At 38.8% G+C, this 23819-nt stretch overlaps 2 protein-coding genes across 2 annotated transcripts; one reads left to right on the top strand and one right to left on the bottom strand.

The window, feature by feature from the left end:
* The first annotated feature begins 11453 nt into the window (after positions 1-11453).
* Positions 11454-16564, top strand: LOC126593019 (protein STRUBBELIG-RECEPTOR FAMILY 2-like). Its single transcript, XM_050258867.1, has 17 exons — positions 11454-11496; positions 11720-11833; positions 12305-12437; positions 12523-12594; positions 12690-12755; positions 12866-12937; positions 13024-13095; positions 13390-13461; positions 13553-13618; positions 13708-13773; positions 13854-14191; positions 14567-14835; positions 14939-15204; positions 15377-15524; positions 15665-15804; positions 15905-16061; positions 16242-16564. Exons 2-17 carry the CDS (start codon positions 11737-11739, stop codon positions 16416-16418), a joined length of 2211 nt encoding a protein of 736 aa, XP_050114824.1. The 5' UTR covers positions 11454-11496; positions 11720-11736; the 3' UTR covers positions 16419-16564.
* Positions 16565-16716: 152 nt separating this feature from the next.
* LOC126593021 (CDK5RAP3-like protein) lies at positions 16717-22080 on the bottom strand. The gene is made up of 10 exons (XM_050258869.1): positions 21796-22080; positions 21589-21723; positions 21374-21468; positions 21179-21273; positions 20894-21029; positions 20654-20801; positions 20016-20554; positions 19613-19821; positions 18898-19030; positions 16717-17094 (listed from the first exon to the last, which is right to left on the bottom strand). Exons 1-10 carry the CDS (start codon positions 21854-21856, stop codon positions 16963-16965), a joined length of 1683 nt encoding a protein of 560 aa, XP_050114826.1. The 5' UTR covers positions 21857-22080; the 3' UTR covers positions 16717-16962.
* Positions 22081-23819: the final 1739 nt, after the last annotated feature.

Genomic DNA, 23819 nt, shown 5'->3' with positions numbered 1-23819 from the left:
TCTATATTCACTTCATTTTGATTTGTTTCCTTGTATTCTGTTAAATAACCTTTAAGTTTGCTTATGTGCACATTTAGAGCCGACTTATGACTAACGTGGTACGAGTATAAAGCTCACCCGATCATGGACCTTCGAATTTCGTCAACGGTCATCTAACGGTTGAGAATGAATGACCAAATGACCTTATGCAGACTATTATAATAGATACAATGCAAAAGCCAGGGAAACCGTCGGAGAGCAATCGAATTTCGGCCGTTTGCCAATATGACCAACCCAACGGAGGATTTTTTTAAATGTAATTTACTGTTTGGGTTGTATAAAAGACTCTTTAAAGAAAGAAACTTTAAAGAGAGAAATCAGCGATCCACCGGTCCGGCCCGCTTCCGGAGCCTCAACTTCAGAGAGTGCAACGGCACCTCAAGGGCGTTGTCGCCGAGATCATCCACGACCCCGGGACCTAGTTAAAAAAATATATCTCCATTGCAAGCAAAGTGCATCCGTCTCCAGAGAAGACCTGCATTGCTGCTCGGTGTTATCTCGTCAAACAAGGAAGACAATCTGGGGGTCCATGCATAACGGAACTTAGTTCAGTGGTGGTCTTCATCGGTTCCATGGCAGACCGACAATAGTGCCTCCATTGATTCATGCTGAAATGAAGAGCACAGTTCAATCATAACATGACCATAAAAAATGTATTAACAGCACTTCACAGTTGCAAACGAACTATTTTTCAGTGCTTGTTAGGGTGATATTATATGCATGTTTTATGCCTCTTTTACTTATTATTTGGTCATGATTTTATATTAAATTGGTGAGTTTGATGTGTTTTGTGTGAGTTTTGTAGAAATAAGAGTCGGAGATAAGTGTGTTTTTTTTAAGAAGAATTATAAAGAAAGTATGAAGGAATAACGAAGTATACTGCTGCTACGTGAGAGTTGTGCTAGAATTTGGGCTTTATCAAATTAAATCCAATTTGGGCTTCATAAAAAGTGGCGTTGGACTTTTTCAAGAATGAAAAGGTCTAATCCCCTTATTAAGAGGCAGACGGGGGGAGAAGAAGAGGAGTTTTTTTTTTTGAAGAGTCTAAGTACTGGTTTGGTACTGAGGTGTTTTATAAAAAGTGAGTATAAAAAAAAGCTGAGCTCAAAAAGGTGTGGTAAACACTTAAAAACAGCTTATTTTCACAGTTATGGGTGAAAAAAAGCTGCAAACGTGAAGCAGAAAAAATGAGCTTATTCTCACAGCACAGCAGAAGCAGTTTTTTTTTTCTTTTCAAAACACAACAATACCAAACCAGCCCTATAAGGTGTGCGGCAAGAAAGGTGGAGAACCCAGCACCCCAAGGATTTTTGGGAGAGGCTCCAAGTTTTTCCTAGCGCATATACACACTCAAATACAAAGTTGGAGTTCAAGATTTATCCCATGTCATCGAATTCATCCATGTCATCGAATTCATCCATGTTTGTTATTAGTTTGATCATGAACTAAGTTCTTTTGCTAGGACTAGGGTGTCACATCCCGGCACGGGCCCCCACCACATCCTGGGCTCGACTTTACCGTTGCACGATATTGTCCATTTTGAGCCCCAACCACGCCCTCACGGTTTTGTTTCTGGGAACTCACATGAGAACTTCTCAGTGGGTCACCCATCATGGGATTACTCTCATGCGAACTCGCTTATATGAGATCCACTCCCCTAGGCAATGTAGGATGTTACAATCCACCCCCCTGTCGGCACACTTCCGGCCAGGGATTGGCTCTGATACCAAATTGTCACATCTCAGCCTGGGCCCCCACCACATCCCGGGTTTGACTTTGTCGTAGCATGATATTGTCCGCTTTGAGCTCCAACCACGCCCTCACGGTTTTGTTTATGGGAACTCACATGAGAACTTCCCAGTGGGTCACCCATCATGGGATCGCTCTCGCGCAAACTCGCTTAACTTCGGAGTTCCGATGGAACCTAAAGCCAGTGAGTTCCCAAAAGGCCTCATGCTAGGTAGAGATGAGAATATATATATATATATATATATATATATATATATATATATATATATATATATATATATATATAAAGCTTACAGGATCCACTCTGTGGGATGTTACATAGGGTGTACTCTTATTATGAACATATAATTCTCGTTATTATATATTAATCTCGGTTATTTTCCATGTTGAGTAATTGTTATTGTGCTTCGTCGTTATCAAATAATTGGCCATTATTTGTGTGAAGAACTAAATTGTAACTGACAGGTTGAGTTTAGTAGATTGATTCTCATAACAATTACCATGAATTACATAATTGAGTAGACATACTGGTTATGATTTGTGTAGTATCGTGTAATTATCCATAGAGCGTAAAGTGTTTCGATTATCTATATCTCTGGTTAGACATAGCATGGGTAGATAGTTAGAAACACGGTTAGTATTTTATGACAGGGAATATTGACGAATCAAGGGATAATTGCTAGCAACATGGGAATAATTTGATGTTAATATGAATAATGAGATTAGATGGGATTGAGAATGAGGAACCTGATGTCCTAGTGCTTCCATATATTAATCTTGCACAATTCATTCACTTTTACTTCATGTTCAATCAATTATTATTTTTACTTTCGTTTCGTTTCTTTGCATATTTGAAGTTATCATCGTAATCCTTCTTTTATTTAAGTTTATTTTGAAGTCAACCTCAATAGTAAATTTAGGTTAATCAGATCTTTGTTTGAACAACACTGTACTTATCACTATATTACTTGGATGATATTGTACACTTGCAATTATCAACAACAGTGCTAATTCCCGAGATAAGGAGAGAACAAGCATTGTTCGCAGATCGAAAGCGATAAAGGTGTCTAGCAATGAAATAAGAACTTTTGATAAGGGCATACCACTCTTTCGAGACACATGTAAACCTAATCAAAGACTTGGCAGGTAGTTTTGATAGAATTTCTACCAAGACCTCTTTGTGTAGCATGCGGCCCCCGATCAAGGATTGTTTTTGACCTGTCTTCATCCATAGCAATTGATTGTTTCCTTTGTCAACCTCATCATGGACTGATTGATTCATCACGTTTCTTCATTGAAGCAGCTGGGAATACTGATCGACAAAAGCCTGGGGCTATTAGAAGGTTATCCAATGCTCCTGTTGAGCTATATATTTTTGCAAACAAAATATATTAGCAAGTCAAAATAGAGAAACTTAAAAATAAAAAATAAAAAAACCTCTACACCCACACATACGTGGACCTCAATGCATGACAAGTCTGATGGAGTTTGTCATCTACATGGCAACCAAATATGGAAGTCGTGTGTGTCTAGAACTCTCCAAAACTCAACTAAGGTGATGGTTTTCTCCCAGCATCCCCACACCCCCAGGAAAGTAGCATCCCACTAACTTCAACTGCCATGTCCACCATTCGTCCATAAAAAGGCATCGAACCAAAGCAAACGAGACACAGAAAAAAGAAGGGAGAATTTGTAGAAATTGAGAGAGAAAAGAAGTAACGAAGTACCAATCCCATTGCCGGCAATTCCGAATCGAGTCTTGCAGGGAAAGGGGTACAAACCACAAACAACAATCAGAAGGTACAAAACTATGTTTCTTTTATCTTCATTTTCTCTCTAGTAAATATATTTTGCAGGCCAACGTTGTCTTGGAAAACTTTGTTCAGCAACAAGAACTTATATGCTAGCAACCGCCGACGTTAGACAAAAGCCCAAACGGAAGTAGCAGTTGTGCCACGTCTCCAACCGTCGTCTCCGGTGGTCTTCCAGATGGAGTCGTGCATTATGCGGCTTGAAGGAGATGGGTTTGGTGATGCTGTGTCGCATAAAACCGGAAGAAACCGTAGGAAGTTGCATCAGTGGAAGAAAGGATGAACAGCCGCCAAGGGATCGGGAAATGTCCTTCGCCGCCGCTGCCTCTCCACTGACAGCAGGCAAACGGAACAACCCACCCTTTTGACAAGGGGCGTTGTTTTGAAGCCCGGTTCTTCCTCCTGTTACGATGCTCGTCGTCGACAACAACCCCCCATTGCTCTTCTTCTTCTGAAAAAAAAAAGATGAAGAAAAAAGGCTCCCTGGATGGACTGTTTGACCGACCAGATATCTTTCTCTCTCTCCAGGATACTTCACCAAAATGCAGCAAGCCCCAAAACGGCAACGGCAAGGTGGCTGCATTCAGAGACTGCAGCAACTAACCTCAGCTGCAGTTTACACCGACATAAACCCATGGTTCAGGCTGGTCATTCTTCAATGGCCTGCATGTTTATCGATTTAGCCTAAACATCGGCATTCGCCTTACGACGATGTCATCTCTTAAGCCATGCTCGCTATCGCTCTCCCTTGCAAGCTCTCAGAATGGCGCAACAAAACGCACAGAACGGAACCCACGAAGTCAAAGTGCTGATTCTCCAAGGCCTTAAAATTCGCCTACGCTGAGGAAGAATGCCACCATCGGATTCCTTGGACCGCTTCTGGACCATTCCCCTGAGAGGACAACGGAGAGACGGCAGAACACAGCGGAGAAGACAGACAGCAGAGGAGAAAAGAAAAACAAAACAAAGAAAAAGCAAAGAAACACAGCAAAAGCAAAAGAGAGTCTATGCAAATCACAAAGACATACCAAAATATGATGTGGTTGTTCTCGACCCAAAGTCAGCACGTGAGAGGTGATGATCTAAAGTTGCAATTAAAGCCGCAGTATGTACGACAAAACAAATGCAAGTTCCAAGGAACTTGATGACTTTGAGGCTATCCATCTGAAGCAAAAAAAAAAAAAAAAAAAAAAGTGCACCGTCACCAATCATATTTGTGACTACAAAGATGGCTTTTTTTTTTTTTTTCTTCTCAAAATCATGCACATGATCACTTTAAAAAAGATGGGAAAATGTCTTCCAAATAAATTCCTCCCCACAACAAAATGAAGAAATGAGTTTAAAACTCAAAAGAAAAGAAGACATGTTCATCCATGCATTAGAAGACAAACAAAGAGAAAGAAGCTCCAGAAAAAAATTAAACTACCACTCATGTGAGTTTATCACAAGTATGGCCTCCATCAAGTTAAAGTTAAACATGGAGCAAGAAATGATATCAAGCCAAAGATACTGCACGGAGTCAAAGTCAAATTATTAGTGAATTAATTTCACTTAGGTTCTCAAATGGCACAAAGCCACGCTCCAAATTCAAGTGGCACGAAGTCACGTCAAGTTTCAAAGGGCACGAAGCCGTATCAAATTCCAAATGGCACGAAGCCGAAGAAAAGTCTCAAATGGCACAAAGCTGCGACGAGTCTCAAAAACCACGAAGCTACGTTAAGGTCCAATGGTTCAAAGTCCTCGTCCGCACGAGCTAAAACTGCACAAGACATTAAACCCCAACAAACACATAAGGAACTATGAGTGACTTCGTCCCTCAACGAGGGTACGTAGGCAATCTAAGGCTCTACCTAGGTGCAATCACAAAATAAAATAAACACCCAAATCCCCAAGTTACGATTTATTCATATTAGAATCAAATGGTATTCCTTTCACAAAAGAAGGGTTGTAATTAATAGGCACGTAGTCTAGAATAGGTCGAACTCAAATTAATAAAACTGTCTTTGGAAAAATGAACGAGGGTGGAATTATGTCGAGTGAATTATTTGTTTATGTTGATGCACAAAACCGGAGGTCGTGGAACAACGTAAATCCGACCGTGAATCTGCAAGAAATGTAAATAACACAAGATGTATCGTGATTCACCCCAAGATTTGGGTTACGTCCACACTGATATTGTATTTCTAAGAGGTGAGGGAGAAAACCTCTATAATGTGAGAGGGGATGTAAGGAGGCTTAGGAAAATGGCCTCAGGCCTAAGAGTTGGCCTCTTCTAATTGTGAGGGTGAAGAGTCCTTTTATAGAATAAGGGCTCCTCACTTATTACATATTTGCCAATTCCTTTATTACATAATTACATTTAAGTCCCCCGAGTATTTGTACGAGATCTAAATACGGAGGCCCTAAGTATGGTATAAACAGTAGTCCCCCAAGTCTTCAATCAAGAGAGTCTTTTGACTAGAGACTTGAAATTCAGTTCATGTGTGGGCTGAAGTAACTAGATGTCATCTTGAACTGATGCTCGATATGAGGCGGTGCCCAATCTGAAATGATGCTCAACTAGAAGTAACACATGTTGCGAGACTGCTTTGCTTGTGGCTTATGTTGCCTTGGTTGGCTCGGCTTGTGGCGTTTGAAGGAGAGGGAGTCCCTTTTATAGAATAAGGGCTCGCTCCTCAATACATAAATATGGGCTAGAGTTAATGCTTGCGGCGAGGCGGTTGCTCAGTAGGTGGCGATGCTCTCTAATGATGGTAAGGGAGTCCCTTTTATAGAATAAAGGCTCGCTCCTCAATACATAAGTGATGGGTTAGGAGTGATGCTCGCGGCGAAGCGGTTGCTCAGCTGGCGGTGATGCTCTCTAATGAAGGTGAGTGAGTTTTTTTATAAAATAAGGGCTCGCTCCTCAGTACATGAATAATGGGTGCTCTCTAATGAAAGTGATGGATTCCCTTTTATAGAATAAGGGATCGCTCCTCAATACATGTCGATGCACAAAACCGGAGGTCTTGGAACAACGTAAATCCGACCATGAATCTACAAGAAATGTAAATAACACAAGATGTATCGTGGTTCACCCCAAGGTTTAGGCTACGTCCACACTGATATTGTATTTTTGAGAAGTGAGGGAGATAACCTCTATAATGTGAGAGGGGATGTGAGGAGGCTTAGGAAAATGGCCTCAGGCCTAAGAGTTGGACTCCTCTAATTGTGAGGGTAAGGAGTCATTTTATAGAATAAGGGCTTCTCACTTATTACATATTTGCCCTTTCCTTTATTGCATAATTACATTTAAGTCCCCCAAGTATTTTTCATGAGGCCCAGTTAAGGCCCAATATATGGTACATAATGTAGTCCTCCAACTCTTCGGTCAATAGAGTATGTTGGCTGGAGACTTCAAATTGAATCCATGTATGGGCCGAAGTGGCGGTTGTTCGGAGGCTGTATTTGTATACCCTGCACTGAAGCTTTGTAGGTGAAGCTTTGCAAGTGAAGCTTTGCAAATGAAGCTTTGAAGCTGGAGCTTTTGTAAATGAAGCTTTTGAAGTTGGAGTTGTGTAAATGAAGCTTTTGAAGCTAGAGCTTTTGTAAATGAAGCTTTTGAAGCTAGAGCTCTGTAAATGAAGCTTTTGAAGCTAGAGCTCTTGTAAATGAAGCTTTCAAAGCTATAGCTCTGTAAATGAAGCTTTCGAAGCTGATTGACATGAATGATGCTCATGAATGTTGACATGAGTGATGCTCATGAATGTTGACATGAATGATGGTCATGAATGTTTATGTATGATTGACATGAGTGATGCTCATGAATGTTTATGTGTGATTGACATGAGTGATGCTCATGAATGTTTACGTATGATTGACATGAGTGATGCTCATGTATAATTTTGGAGTACTAGACGTTCTTTTGATCACCTGGTTAGTGATAATAGTAGCAGGCTGCCGAATAATTTTGAAGTACTGGGCGTACTTTTGATCATCTGGTTGGTGGTAATAACGGCAGGCTATCGAATAATTTTGGAGTACTGGGCGTACTTTTGAGCACCTGGTTGGTGATAATAAAGGGCCTGGCTTGTTTAGGCATATGTGCCTTCGCCCTCCACATGACATTGCAGCCCATTATTTTGGGCTTAACGTTTTTTTTTACTATTATTACCATCTGATGGGGTTTATACAGATGTCTCTGACGGATAAGAAAAATAAATTACATCATTCAAAAATAATTCCGACCCTCTGTTTTGCGTTTTCTTTCGGCCTGGTTGCTACTGGAACCTTGTAGTGGGATGGCAAACAGCTTGGCATTTAAATGTCTGAATTCCTTTATCATCGTGGTCGCCAGACCACTTTCCAGCTATGTGTTTAAAGGAACCTACTTTACCTTCACTGCTTTTGCTTTCTTTTTTGTGCAATAGGACGTAGCTGGAATTACGCTTCAAAAGCTCATGAACACTGTTAAGTTTCCACATGTTCCAAGGGTGAGGTAGGTTACCACTAGTACAAACTTTCTCTTTTCCCCATGCACTGCCATTATGGGTCAAGCCTCACCAGTCTTTGGGTCCTCATGAATAAGAATATTAATCTTTTCTGGTGCAAGCAAATGTTGAATAAATTCCATGTACAACTTAGTAGTAATCTCTTTTGTGCTTGCCTGGACTACACTTGCAGCTGATTGAGCTGCCAATGCAGCAACCAACAAAACCGAAGGTCTTGGAACAACGTAAATCTGACCGTGAATCTGCAAAAAATGTAAATAACACAAGATGTATCGTGGTTCACCTTAAGGTTTGGGCTACGTCCACATTGATATTGTATTTCTGAGAGGTGAGGGAGATAACCTCTATAATGTGAAAGGGGATGTGAGGAGGCTTAGGAAAATGGCCTCAGGCCTAAGAGTTGGCCTCTTCTAATTGTGAGGGTGAGGAGTCCTTTTATAGAATAAGGGCTCCTCACTTATTACATATTTGCCACTTCATTTATTACATAATTACATTTAAGTCCCCCGAGTATTTGTACGAGATCTAAATACGAAGGCCCTAAGTATGGTATAAATAGTTTACATATTGTGTAATTCTCACTTTGGGTAATTCTCACTTTACTACCTTGAAGTATCATGATTTTCAAACTTTCATACATCATGTGATTTTAATTAAATTTTTGGACAACCTTGTAGAAATTGATAAGTTGATATTCTTATATTTGGATAAGAAACATCTATAATAATTAGGGCAAATTTTTCTAAAAATAGCTAGCGTATTTCAATAAGCACAGGAAAAGAGGTTTCAAAAAGATTTTTCAAGTTCAAATGTTCTTTTAAAAACTTATTGACCCTAAAAATTACTTAGCCTACGTGGCTCAGGCCGAATAATTAGTGAGCTAATACATCTTTCTGGTGAATATGGGTGTGCCAACTCGACGACCGAACTCAGTCGATGAATAAAATGAAAGTTGTGGTGGTGTCAAATGCGTTACTGGCTCTTATTGTCTTAGTGATCATGGCTGATGAAGGAACTCGTCTTGGCCTCTGGGTTCTATAACCTAAAGACAAGGTTGCTTAATTCACTGCGAAGTTCAGGATCTCCTACACCATGTTTGGCTACGTCAACTATATTCGTGAGCATATAGGTGCGTTGAATCAATATCAAACTGTAAGGATACAAATACTCGAAAGAGATAAGTGCCTTGATGGTAAATGTTGTTCGGTCGTCAGAATGCCGAACTTTAAAATGTATTTAAGAGTATCCGATCATATAAAGTTTGGCTTTCAATACGCCGAACTCTTAGGTGACTTGGTAACACCTCAACTCACCAAGAGGCTAATGAGATGGCCTCTTCCAACAATGACTCAAAGACTCCTTATTGACAGAGATTTGGACAGATAGACAAGCAAGCTCAAAACAGTGTTGTCACTCCAAGCTAAAGGTGGTCTTCAATCGCCTGACTCTACGGCTCTAGTACTATTAATCCAAACTAAAGATATGGTTGGTTGTCAACACAATGTTGTTAATCCAAACTGAATGTGTGTTGACGAAGTTGGGGATGTTAGTGTTTTCTTAAAGGTTTAAGGGCTGATTTGGTATTGTTGTGATTTGAAAAAAAGTTGTTGTGAGAATAAGCAGCTGTGCTGTAAGAATAAGCAGCTGTGAAAAAAATCAGCAGAGTGTTTGGTAAACTTTTTTGTAAAAGTGCTTTTGAAAAAAAAAGCAGTATGATAGTGGGTTTTTTCATTAAAGGAGCACTGTAGCTCTGTGTGCTTTGAAAAAAAAGCCAGTTTTCCAAAGCTACAAATAGCAGCTTCAGCTTTTTCATTTGATTTCAGTTTATTCTCACAGCAGCTTCCAAAATAAGCCTTTTTTTTTTTCAGTTTACCAAACACCTAAAACCCTCACAACTTTTTTTCATGGGTGCTTTTTTTTAAGGACCTCACTCCTAAACCACCCCTAAGTGGGTTCTGCTTAGAGCGATAATTTGTGCAATGTAGTTTTGTGTGTTGAGTTGAAGGTCATCCCTGTCTGTTGTAGAACACCTTGTATTTATAGTAGTAATGCATTTTCCATGTTGTAGAGTTTTTCTTCCCATTAGTAACTGTTTGCCAGAAATAATACTCTTAAACAATCCCACAGATTGCATCATTTTCTCAGACTTATGATTATGCCAAAGCCTATCTCCATAGGATTGTCTACCACCATCTGACCTGTGGGCAAATACTCATTGGTTATGGGTAACCGTGGTTATCCGCCTATTTAAATTTGACGGTTACGGTTATGGGTAACCGTTTAGATAAATAAACGATTATGGATATAACCGTTTACCGGTGAAATTTAAATGGATGGTTATGGGTATTGCCTGCGGTTATAAACGGGTACCTATTTAACCATTTATTTTAATATATGTAAAACTAAAAAAAAAAATTAGTTTCTAGCTAAGTTTAGTATCCCAAGACATATTTGGTTATAAAGGGCCATATAATATATATATATATATATATATATATATATATATATATATATATATATGCCTCACTTGAGAGAAAAATATAGTTGATAGAACGGGCCAATGTTTAATATGTGATTGAAAATTTGACATATCACTTTCTAAGACTCTTTAGACTATCTTCAAATGAGACGTCAAACCTTAACATAAATTTAAAATTTGACACCCTACGTTGTATTTTAACATCTTTTAAAATTTTAGTCTCTACTCAAGATACCAAATTAAAGCATTATTTTATGGGAAGACTAATGAACAAAAGCGCTTGTCCCGCACGCCCACAAAATATTTAGTGATTGCACACATATTACTCCTTATGTGCAGACTATCCTGCTCACCCTGGAATTTTATTATGCTTTTTAATATTTAACTGATGAATAGTTGTTCGGCAAATTTAATGGGTTATAACAATTTCTAATGATGTTACGAGCTATTTTTTTAATTTGGTTTTACTGAACTACGTTATGAGAGACTCAATATAAAAACAAAATCTATAATGTTCATGAACACTTTTGGACGTTCAAAAATTCTATAATATTCAAGAGTATACAATATTTCAAAAAAATTAACCACATGAGATTTATAATAGAAAACAAAAGACGAAGATGTAACAATTAAAAAGACTAGAATATTCGATGCTCCGAAGTATTATAGAAAATTATTGTTTCCAGAACCCAAGACTTTGGGCTTTTGCTCGGCCCTTTTATTTGGCCCAGTACTCTAACAAACCCCGCGAATAAACGAAACGAAACGGCTTTGTGCCAACGTGGACTCCGGCTACTCAACGACTCGTTAAGACATTCTTCTCTCTTTCTCTCTCTCTCTCTCTCTCTTACTTTCTGCAACCTCTCTGCTCTCTCTCAGCTCTCTCTCTGCTCGCTCTCCCTCTCTCTCTCCCTCTCTGTGCCCGCAGGTTCATATACAAACCTAGTTTTTCTGTATATCAATTCACCGCTCCGACGTCGTTTTCGTCTCTAGATATGTATCCTTGATTGCTTTTCGGTGAATTTTACTGTTTCTCTCTTCACACTTTGCATTCCGTTTGGTTGCCGAGAAAATGCGGGAAAACGAATGAAAGTTCACTTTCACTTTGTTCACGTTTCTCTGACGATTTTCTTTACGATTGAATGCTGCAGTTGCATTCTTCGAGAATATGGCCGCCAAACGGAGTATGTGCGTGTGCTTCGCCGTGGTTTTCATCTCGTCGGTTCTGGTTTCAGGCGCCGGAGCATTTACCGACCCGCTTGACGGTAAATCTTGATCTTCTCTTCCGTTGTTTCTTTTCTTGTTGATATTCTTGACGTTATATAGTCTTTTCAATGTGAAAGTTGATGAAGTTTATTGTTTTGGGGGGCGTTATCTCATGTTTGGTTACCGGGAAAGTGTAGGAAAATTGGAGAAAGGATTAGAGAGATAGGAAAGAATCCGAACCTATAAGCTTTCTGTTACTCAGGGCGATTAGATTAAGGTCTGGATTTTCCCGTAATTTCTTCTGGATATAAAATTGGGGCCAACGTTTTGGCGGGAAAATAAACAGAACCGTCGTTTGTGGAAACGACTTGTCGTTTTGATACTGTAGAAAAAAGTGAAAATCGAAATTCCTGTTTGGGTGCTAAGAAAATGATGAAATTTATTACGGAATAGAATCATGGTTCTTAAGCTAGAATTTCTAGGGAACCAAACAAGAAATTTACCTTATAATTGTACTCTCTGCATTGCAGTCACGGCTCTTCATGATTTTTACCGGGCCCTTAACAACCCACCGGTGCTGAAGGGGTGGCGATCGGATGGTGGGGATCCTTGTGAAGAGTCATGGGATGGAGTTTCATGTTCTGGTTCCTCTGTGATATACCTGTATGTAATGCAACTCTTCCATTCACTATATTATTAGCTGTGTACAAAACTTAATATTTCTTTGATCACCTTAATAAATTTGCAGCAAACTTCGTAGTCTGAACCTTTCTGGATATATTCCTGAGGAGCTCTATAATCTGTTCAATTTAAAGCAACTGTAAGTGATACTGATTGATCATTTTGTGCTCCTTTTACTTTGTGTACACAACTGTTGCTGAAACGTAATTTTCATCTGGTTTCTTCTTCTTAAAGGGATGTCAGTTCCAATAACATTGTGGGTGAAATTCCCCATGTCTTGCCCCCTAATGCCACCCATATGTAAGTATGATGTTAGCTCATTGCCATACCATTTTTTTAGTAAAATTCCACAAATTTGGATCATTTTATCTCTACACTTCCTTCTAATTTTTATAATTCTGCACCTGTAGAAATCTGGCATGCAACTATTTGACCCAAAATTTTCCCCATTCTTTACCTACCATGAAAAGTCTCCGACATTTGTGAGTAGCTTCTTCCAGACTGTTATCTTACTGGTTTATGGGTTCTTGGTTATTCTGCGATAAGCTGAAACGTTCCATTCTTCCAGGAATCTGAGCCACAATTTGTTTTCGGGACCTATTGGCAATGTATTTACCAGCCTACAGAATTTAAGAGAACTGTACGTATCTTTTCATATGGTTCTTATAATGTTGGATTCTGATTTCTAAGTGAAGTTGAGATAAGGTTACCTTTGATTCTCTGAGTTGATGGTGGAATAAAATATGACATTATACAAGATTTCCCCTACTTTTAGTTTTCTGTATTGGCATATCAGAGATTTTGACTTTTCTTTTATCTTAAATGAAAAGAATCAGAGCATAATTCTCATTGGATAAAATTGTAATCTGTTTGATATTTAAAATATTGTCATTGGACAATATCCATTTCTTATTTGTAAGTTAGTTTTATGCAGTGATTTGTCATACAATAACTTCACCGGAGATCTACCAAGTTCTTTTGGTTCCATGACGAATCTCACTGGATTGTGAGTTTTCGTTCCTTTCCCCCCGCTTGCAGTGTTTTAGGGCTTGGTATAATGTGTTTCTAAAGTTACATGTCCATGGGTGCATCTGCAGGTTCCTGCAGAATAACAAATTCACTGGATCAGTTGCTTTCCTAGCTGAGCTTCCACTAACTGATCTGTAGGTTTCTGCCTACCTGCCCTTAGCAGCGTTTTGCTTTTAGTTGATCTTTTTTCTTGATTTCTTGCTTGCACATTTTCTGTTGGCAGGAACATACAAGATAATTATTTCAGCGGCATCATTCCAAATCATTTTCAGTCCATACCAAATTTATGGTAAGTGATCAGTTGTGATAACGTCCTTTTTGCCTGCAAAGGAAAAAAAACTGAACATTGTAGGTTTGATTTCCTTTCAGGATTGGGGGTAATAGTTTTCATGTAGGGGCTAACTCTCCACCTTGGGATTTTCCTCTGGAAACCCAGGCAAGTTCTGTCGTACAAAACACTCCTGCGCCCCCAGCCATTCATTCAAATTCCATTGAGAAGAATCCCCCTACGAAATTAGGTGGATACAAGAAGAAAAGGATGAGCCCTGGAGGAATAGCATTTTTGGTTGGTGGAGTCACTCTAGTGGCATCATGTGTGGCACTTTACATAGCAGTTCGCATTAATCAATTGCGTGCACAGAAGCTTATAACCTTGGGGGGAAGTAACAGCTCAAGGAATTCTCTCTCAATAAGAACCACTGCCAGAGGTAAACTCTCACTCACTTCCATAGTGATAATGATTATAATGTTTAAGTAAACAACTGAAGTATGCACACACACCCACAGAGAAACGTAGATGAAACATCAAATTTATGAAATAATTCAGCTGCTAAGACTCAATCTTAGAAGTTCACAATATTTACCTGAACATATTGTATCATCTCACTGATTAGTTATCATTTTAGCTTTAAAAGTGAAAACTTAGGTGACAGTGTCATCTGTATAAGGTTTATCAACATGGTGTTTTCATCTGAATGTTAAAATAGACAGTAGACTCTCTTTTGAACTTGTTGTAATCTCATTTCCTGTGTTTTAATCTTTCTTTTTGTTCTTCTAATTTTTGTTTCCTCCTTTGGTTACAGATGGTTCTTCTATTGCAGAAGAAAGCCCATCAATGCTTCCTTTCAGGTCACCCATGCTACTTCCAAGGCGACTGCCTCCAGTTTACCATAGCAGACTGGAGAAAAATACTAGAAGAAAATGTTTCTCTGATAAATACAAATACCCAATGAGAGCAAAACTTTACACTCTGGCAGAGCTTCAATTAGCTACAAACAGCTTTAGTGAAAAAAACTTTCTGGGCGAAGGATCTCTTGGTTCGGTTTACAAAGCTGTGTTTCCTGATGGCCAGGTATAAACCTGAAATAACCTTGGAATAGTTATTTCCACTTATAGAAACAGTAAATTCCTATGAAACTCATGAGAATCCTTCGACTGTTATTTCTTTATTGCAGACGTTGGCTGTGAAGCACATCAACATTGTAGGATTGTCTTTTAATGAAGAGGAACAATTCTTGGATGTCATATGGACTGCTTTGCATTTGAGGCACCCAAACATAGTACCACTTGTTGGTTATTGCATAGAGCATGGACAGCATCTTGTTGTCTACGAGTATGTTAGAAATTTATCCCTTGATGATGCTCTTCACAGTGATGCTTACAAGCCTCTGTCCTGGGGCCTCCGTCTCCAGATTGCTCTTGGTGTTGCTCAAGCTTTGGAGTAAGTATTCTATATTTTTCTCCCAACAAGTTCATATATCCTAATGAAAAGTGGATTTTAATCACAAAATACCTACAAACTTTAAGACTTCCTTGTTCCTAGGGAGCAATTGAGCCTTTCCCTGTTAGGGAAAATGTAGATATCCTCGTTAGTGATTTATTTTTCATTTCAGCCATCTGCACTCTACATTCTCACCTCCAGTTGCTCATAGAAACTTGAAGAGTGCCAATATCCTACTTGATGAAGAACTTGCTCCTAGAATCTGTGACTGCGGACTTGCGATTTTGAGGCCACTAACAAGCAATAGACTCAAGCTAAAGGTATATCTATACTTTCATAAACCAGTTCTATTTTCCACTAGACACCATCATTGAAAGTTATCTACTACTGATAAAACAATTAGTGATAAACCGGAACCAAAAGACAGCTTTAAATTCTCATTGATATCTGGTGCAAACAGGCTTCGGAAGATGCTATTGGTGACACTGGCTATACTGCACCTGAGCATGGCCAACCGGGAATTGATAACACAAAGTGTGACATCTATGCCTTTGGAGTGTTGCTTTTGGAGCTATTAACAGGAAGGAAACCTTTTGACAAGTATGCATGGTTCATGCCCCTTTTTTTTTCTCAGTTCTTAAAGTTATTCTTGTCATGTTTCTTGATCATGAACATATTCTGCTCGTTTATTGTTGTATAGTTCAAGACCAAGGGAGGAGCAATCACTGGTGAAATGGGCTTCATTTCGGCTTCATGACGTTGAGAGTCTGGCTGTGATGATCGATCCAGGCATTAAAAGGACATTTCCCTCCAAGAATCTCTCCCAGTTTGCAGACATTGTCTCCCTTTGTATCCAGGTAGAAAGCACATACCTTAAATTATGCATTGAGATAATCTGTCGCCTTATTATTACTTAAACTATCACTTGAAAGCTGTGTTCCTGAAACTGTTTAATCATTCAGATTTGAAGAAGTGGTTTTGTTTTAAGTTGCTTACGAACTCTGAACGCAGCTTAACTTGTATGTGAACATGAACAGCCTGTGAAGGAATTCCGACCGCCAATGTCTGAAGTTGTGGGATCACTAACAAGACTGGTAGAGAAACACAATGCCATGGGGAAAGGCAATGGCGCAGCTGACCCATTCGAGAGATCGTTCCATTCAAGTAACAGCCAGTTCGTGGGCTCACCTACAGTGAGCTATTTGTCCATTTGACAAAGCCAGCCAGTGGTACCGATCGGTACACACGCACAAACCAAACCTAAGCGTCGATCGAGATGTTTGCTAAGGCATTCTTTTCATGGTTGGCATATTTGGATGGCAATCTTGACCATGAGAAAGCATATATGTCATGTTCGTTGATTCTTTGAGATTTCTAAAGACATTTTCTTTTGAAGTTTGCAAGACGTTGAAGCCAAAAAAGGGAACCATGACCGGAAAAATGTAGCCCGAGATGGGGATAATCCTGTGTATTAGCTTCAAGGATAAGAGAACTCCAATTTGGGCAAAGACGGAGAGAAAATCAGATTTCATTTCCTTTTCTGCACAGCAAAAACGTTTCACCGCAACAAATTACACTAATAATACGAGACAGGTGCACCGGGAATTTGAATCTCATGTCATATTGTAAGCAGTATGAACAAGGGCAGGGCAGGGCATGGATATGAAAACAACGAAGCAGTTAAAAGGGCATTGATTCCCTCCAGCTATTAACAGGTCTTCCATCAAGTTCCATGAACGAAAGAGAAGAAGCGGATCCTTATGCACTACGGCCGCTAGTCAAAAGGGTATTGATCTCTCCAATTATATTAACAGGTCTTCCATCAAACATCGATGAAAGCGTGCTTTCACACAGTTTCTTCAGTTCACGGGTTTTTGTAAGTTCAGCTTCCTGCCATTGAATCACCAGGAGTCAGTACTTTGCGCAAAAAATTCAAACCGAAAATAACAAACAAAGTGAGCAAGTAAAAGGGAGAAGAGTTGACACTTTTCCACATGACATGAACTGAACTTGATAGAGGTATTGGTTGTTAGTTTACGGGGAACATAAAAGAATACAACCAGCTAACACAAGCAGTAATTAAACAGGATAATTAAGCCTGTTTAATCGGTCTTGTAGTTAGGATTCACTAGTCTTGATTTGAACTTGAAATGACGCGATACAACACAAAAACACGAGTCTACTGCCACACTTAAATAGAGAGACCTCAACCTGAACAGTACATTGCTAGCTTAGGAGTTACAATGGTACTCTACCATTGACGAACATAACCCACAATTTCAAGTTCTAACTGTTTCCTTTCATTTTCTTCTGCAAAGAAAACTTACTAGGGGAGGCGGGGGTGTTATCTAATGCAATGGTACAACTCTCAGGGGCTTTGAACATAAGTCTACATCTCAAATTAATAGTGATACTTAATCCAAATTGCCTGGGACCAGCAATTAGATAACGGAAATTTTAAGGGAAAATAGAAAAACAGAATTCAGCATGATCTGCATTAAATACTTACTTCCTCAACAGTGGTGATATGATGAAGTGCTAAGATCCACTTGTCAACTAATGATGCTAATAAGCATGCAAGTCCATTGTGATTTAAAATAGTGGGAGCTAATAACTAGAGTTTCTAAATTTTGATAACCTTTTTTTTTTTGGAAACAAATTTGATAACCTTTAAATGTTAACAAGGATTTAACATAAAAGCGTATTTTTTTGGACTTTGCATCAAAGAATCAAACCTCAAAAAACACCCAAAACTTCAAAATACACCTAGCTTGAAGCAAACATTTATCTACCGAAAGCTTTAAGCCTTCTGTTTTATTTAACTTCTCGAGTACGGACATATTCAGAACGTATAAGTAAATACTCAACTAAACAGCTACAACTCTGCACATACGTGTGCATGATTGCACACACAGGGAGAAGCATGGCTTCTGATAGGGGAAGAGGCATAGAAGTAAGACAACATAAACCAACAGATTAAAGTGTAAGCTATCTTTCATCAAAATTAAGGATAAGGGAAGAGGAAGAAAAAGACAGAAAGATCACAGTTATAACATCAGACAAAAAATATATATATAAGAGTATAACCTGAAAGGTTAAGGGCCTGTTTGGTATCCTATTTGAAATTTTTTATCATTTCTCAAAACATTTCTTGAGAAGATTTCTTGAAAACAATTTTCTTTAAGATTCAAAAACTTGATTGGTTTGCAATTTAAAAATTTCAAATCTTATGACTTAAAATAAGATAAGATTGAAGGAAAGAGAAATAAGAGAGAGGATCGGACGAGATAGAGAGGAAGAGGAGTGAGAGAAATAACCGAGAGAATGAAGAGAGCGGATTGGAGGAGAGACGAAAAAGGTAAAAAAAAGATAAGAGAGAAAGAAGAAAAGAGAGAGATAGATTTGGAGTGAGAGTGTGGAGGAGGGAAAGAAAAGAAATGAGTGAGTTTAAGTTTAAAAACTCTAAAAACCTCATTTTTTTTATGCTTTTAGATAATAGACTATATTTTTGAGTTAGTCATGAGTTCAGTTTTTGAAAATAATCTTACCAAACAAGTTTTTAAGGCCTAAATCTTACCAAACAAGTTTTTAAGGCCTAAAACTTGAAAATTGTTTTTGAGTTTTTGAAAATAATCTTACCAAACAGGCTCTAAAACTCACGGACATTATCAAAAGCTATCAAAAACAGGTCACCTGCTTAGGCCAGGAAGAAGATAATGAGTTCTGCAGTTCCATGCGTTTGCCAGCTATGCCATTCAAACTCTCTTTCATCTTAACTTCATGGTGCTTCTTTTCTTCCAATGAGCTCACTAATCTGTCTAGAAACCTGAAATTGAGGTTGACATAAATTAATCCTTCTACATCAGTTCACAGACCAGAAACAAAAGAAAAAATCTGGAGTTGAGTAGTTACAATTTATAGTTTAAGGATAAAGGTAAGGCTACTTAAGTATAAATTAACATGCTTAATATTACAGCTACAGCAGAAGAGAAATATAACCTGTACCTACTCATTAAAACCATTAACAAAATAAAAGTATCTGAAATACAACTAGCCAATTGTATAAAATTGCAACAAGTAGACTAAAACCTTAAGAAGAAACAGCAAAAATATCTGAGGGTATAAGGGATCTTACATAAGGATAAAAATAAGATCATGCAAGTACATTATCCCAATTTATCACCTAATTATGTCTTATGCTAGACAAAAATGTACATACTAGATGCTAACATATGCAGATTGTCTGTTTGCCACACAAACTTAGCAGGAAACTTTGTTCAAGTTAACTAAATACCGTCACTCTTACTGCTTTTCGAAACAGTTCTTAGATTTTTTATTGGAAGCTCAAGGTATACATACCTAACAAGTTTGGAAAAGACACAAATCCAGTCAAAATATTTGGTATTACCTTTTGGAGTTGAGAATCATAATCAAGTCCCGTGTCTTCCTATTTGTCAGCCGGGAAATAGCCAAGGAAACTTCAGATAGCATTGTCTCAATAGCATCATGAGCATATTGTTGCAGCACAAAGGGGGCAGCTGCCTGGACTTGATGTTGCAAGGACAAAGTATCCTCATTCTTTAACTCAACTAACCGCTGATTTAAAAAGGCTTTGACCTGATAGTAGAATATCAATAGAGAACATCAATTCAAGGAAGGGAAGCTCCATGATGAGACCACAGATATCAAACCAGAAGTAATAGGATCTTTCTCACTATTTTTGCAGAAGTCCCAGCAGACAAGGAGAAAAAAAAAACAAAATGGAGCAAATAAATCCAACGCAGGTATATGACGAATTGTTATAAACATACCTCATTCAGATCATCAAGAATCTTATTCCTATACTCCGTCTCCAAAAGTTGGCTCCTGCCTTCCTTGATTGCAGTTGTTTGAGTTGAAGTATCAAGAGGAGATGTTTGATTGTCCACTATTACGTTTGACAAATTGAGATCATCAATCACATTAACCTGAGGAGTTTCAACACTAATATCCCAAGATATGTCTGACACAGAGGCCTCTGGGATCAGATCAGACTTAACAGCTTCGTTTGAAGAACTCTGCACCTCACTTGCATTAACCATTTCGTACGGACCCAAACCATTACCAGTATCATCTGTTTCCTCCACCGTATCCACCGTACCAATATCCCAATCAATCTGAGAACTTTCCACAGAAAAATCCCAATCTATATTATCTTCATTTATTTCTACATCCACCGCCGCATTGTTTATCTCATTGTTGCTTGATTGAACATCCCCAGAATCAACAACCTCTGAGCCCACAGGGACATTCAATGATGGGGGATGTTCACGTAAATTTTTCAAGTTTGTCAACACAGCCAAAGATTTTTGTGATCACATTCACAAATAAGAGAATTGATTTATCATATAGTAACGCTGATCTCAACTTCATCAACATCAAGCACATAAAAATCATTATTTCCTTACATCCTTTTCTGTGTGAGCATCTCTGACAAAGTTAGAATAATACTCCATTGCTCTCGACACAGAATCACCATTTAACACTTCCATGATCCTACTAAATGTGCTTGGAAGTGACTTTGCTGTCTCTAAAAGTTCCAACCTCACGTTTTTTCCCTAAAGAAAGAATCCGACAGGCAGATACAATTATACATCAACATTAAGAGGGAAAACTAGAAAACCATGAGTTGTGGGGTCTACAATATAACCTGCAGTCCAAGCTCTTGGCAAGCCTCTACATACTTGGCTACTGATAGAGCTGCACTTCTCTTAATATCGGCTTCCTTGTGGTCTAGTTCTGCTAATTGTTGCTGAATCTTTTGCACCTGCTTCTTCTGATATGGACTTCATAACACGGGCAAAAGAAATCGATATAAATCACATTCACAACAACGAAATACTATTAATATCTACCCAAGAAATAAATAAACATCGTTAAACTATTCTTATCATGAACCGAGCAGCCAATGGCAATACAAATACCACCTACTTACATCTCATAGTTCACATTTTGCACAATTATTTGAGCAGCCTCGCCGAGATATACATAATCCTTCTCAAACGAACGTACAATCGATTCCCAAGCACCCTGCCCAAACAAAACATAAAAACAAAAAGATTCAACATTGCAAGTAAAGTAGGTGAATTTACAGAGGATATACACTTAAAGAGAGAGTCAAAGGTCTCACAGCAACACCCGATAGCCGGCCGAAAATATTCCGACTTTCTGGAGCTGACTTCACACGAATGTCATATATTTGTTTGGCCTCTAGGTACCCAATTCCTGAAAATACCATTCCAGTTAACAAATTAAACCGAAAATTACAAATTTTTTACAGAACCCAATTCAAATTTAAAATCATTTAAAATCACAATTAACACGGATTAAGTTTGAAAAACCAACCATCCGATTCCAAGCTATGGAAGTAGGGATTGATATCTTTGGGAAGAGAAGCAAATTCCTTTGAAATTCGAGCTCTCACCGCCGTCAATCGTTTCCTCCAATCTCCAGGTATTCTCTTCCGATCAACGAGCCATTCTTCAATTCAATCCCAACGTATTAAATTATCTAAAATTTTGAAAAAAATTGAATTGTGATGGTCTTGTGTACCTCCGAGACGAGAAAAGGTGATGTCGATTGGGAGCTTTCCAATGTCATCGGGGGTCGGCATTTTCCGGGAAAAGCAGTTTGTTTTCTCAGAATCTCAGGTTTGTTTGTGATTTGAGAAAGGAGTGATGGACTGAAAGTCTGAAAACGGTGCAGGAGGTGTTCGTCCTGAGGAATATCCAGTGGGGACGTTTTCTGATCAACGAGCACACAGCTCCTTGAGAGGTTTGGTGCCGGTTGATATTGTTGTATGTCACAGCTCCTCGAGAGGTTTGGCGTGGGTTGATATTGTATGTCGGGCTTCTGTTTATTGGCGGGCTGTAAGAGAATGACAGAGTTAATCCTGAAAGGTGCCTTTGTGGGATCTTAGGTGTAGGCCTTGAGGCTCACAATCAAAATTAACCTTTAGGTGTTCAGGCATGTCATTGTCATCTTTAGCATGACAGATGTAAAATAGATGTTTAATTTGATTAAATATGCCCGAGTTTAGTAATGAAAGGTGCCTTTGTGGGGCCTTTAGTGTAGGCCTTGAGGCTTCCAATCAAAACTAACCAAGTACTCGAACATATATTGGTTGTTTCATTGTTGCAGAAATATCACGACCGTTATATTTTAATCGCCCGAGCCCGCAAAGCAGAACGAACTCGGATAGGTGCCTTTGTCGGACCTTAGGTATAGGTCTTGAGGCTTCCCATCAGAATTAATTCTATACTCAAGCGTTTTGTAGCAATCATGATATAACAGAAGTAAGACTAAGAAATAGGCTAATTACTTGCGCCCCAAGTAACTTCGGACTTCTTTGTTATCAAGGACTGTCGTGGATGGATTAAGTCCACATAAGGTTCTTTTTTATGCCTTGAGACCAAGGACTTTTAATTGATCAATCTTGTATGCCCGAATGGTTAGAACTTAGAAGTCTTTTAATCATAAACTGGCTAGAAATAACTTGGATGCAGATGGAAATATACATCATATTACTAGATTGATAAATGAAATGACAAAAACAAAGGAGGTCGGGCAAGGCTATTCGTCTTGCAACTTCCTCTATTTTTTATTTACAAAGGGTTTGAGTGCTAGAATGGGAGATTAAAAGATGAGTTTACATGAGGGAATCGATACTACAACAAGATTTAGACAGGGTAGCAGAGCTTTTATAAAGGCTTTTTGGTGAAGGTTGATCCCGAAACAGATGAAGACTTGGTGCTGACTACAGTTTCGTATGCAAATCTGGCTTGATCAGAGTTTGTGTATTTGTTTGTTTAATTAAGTGTCATTGTCTCTGATTCTCCTTTCTCCTTTTATAGACGATTTGGCTTGGTTATCTGTAGCTTCAATCTTTCCCGGATGCCTCTGAAAGGTAGTGACTCATCAGCTTTTTACTTGTCCTACCATTATAAAGTACTTTTAGGCTGATTAGCTGGCTGGTCTACATCACTTGACCTTTAGGTAGGTGAGCAGGTGGCTTGAGTGATTTGCACTTAGTCGGGAAAAAGGCCTTTTCTGCCTTCTGGGCTTCAGCTGAGCCTTGGGCTTCTTGCTTTCCATTCCTTCGTCTGGGCTAACTCCCTTTTGAGCCCAAAGTTCAAGTTTTAACCCAAACAGTGCCTCATTCAATTAATATTCAAGCTGGAATTCCAGGCGCCAATATTGATTGAACAGCCTTATGCTTGTATACCTACTCTCGAAACTTGTACTCTTTTAAAAACAACAGTCACTTTCCTATGATCTTTCCACTAACCCACGAATCATCAGCTCTCCCTAATACGAAATCCCCCATTTTCAGAATTCTCTACCTTCCCAGATATTTTTATTTCTTCCAAATTTTCAGACTCCCTTTTTGCTTTTCTCCCAATATCTTCTACCCTCGTCACCTGCTCCTTCCAATCTTACCAAATGGTTTCAGGATCCGACCAAGTCTAGTTATCATACGAATTTGGTGAAGGCATCGCTACTTTACGTCGCCTACTCAATGAATTGCATCACCCTCGGGTAGGTTTATGCTCTGAACTTTTCTTTGAAGCACACGG

Source organism: Malus sylvestris, chromosome 12, assembly GCF_916048215.2.
Source record: "Malus sylvestris chromosome 12, drMalSylv7.2, whole genome shotgun sequence".
NCBI classification, from domain to species: Eukaryota; Viridiplantae; Streptophyta; class Magnoliopsida; order Rosales; family Rosaceae; genus Malus; species Malus sylvestris.
The sequence above is the reverse complement of the archived record's forward strand: the minus strand, read 5'-3'. Positions and strand labels throughout refer to the sequence as shown.

Coding starts and splice junctions, on each gene's coding strand:
- LOC126593019 (XM_050258867.1), top strand. CDS start 11,737: ATGGCCGCCAAACGGAGTATGTGCGTGTGCTTCGCCGTGGTTTTCATC. Junction 11,834..12,304: donor ATTTACCGACCCGCTTGACG/GTAAATCTTGAT, acceptor TCTGCATTGCAG/TCACGGCTCTTCATGATTTT. Junction 13,619..13,707: donor GAGCTTCCACTAACTGATCT/GTAGGTTTCTGC, acceptor TTCTGTTGGCAG/GAACATACAAGATAATTATT.
- LOC126593021 (XM_050258869.1), bottom strand. CDS start 21,856: ATGCCGACCCCCGATGACATTGGAAAGCTCCCAATCGACATCACCTTT. Junction 21,274..21,373: donor GCCGGCTATCGGGTGTTGCT/GTGAGACCTTTG, acceptor TTGTTTGGGCAG/GGTGCTTGGGAATCGATTGT. Junction 20,802..20,893: donor GCCAAGAGCTTGGACTGCAG/GTTATATTGTAG, acceptor TTCTTTCTTTAG/GGAAAAAACGTGAGGTTGGA.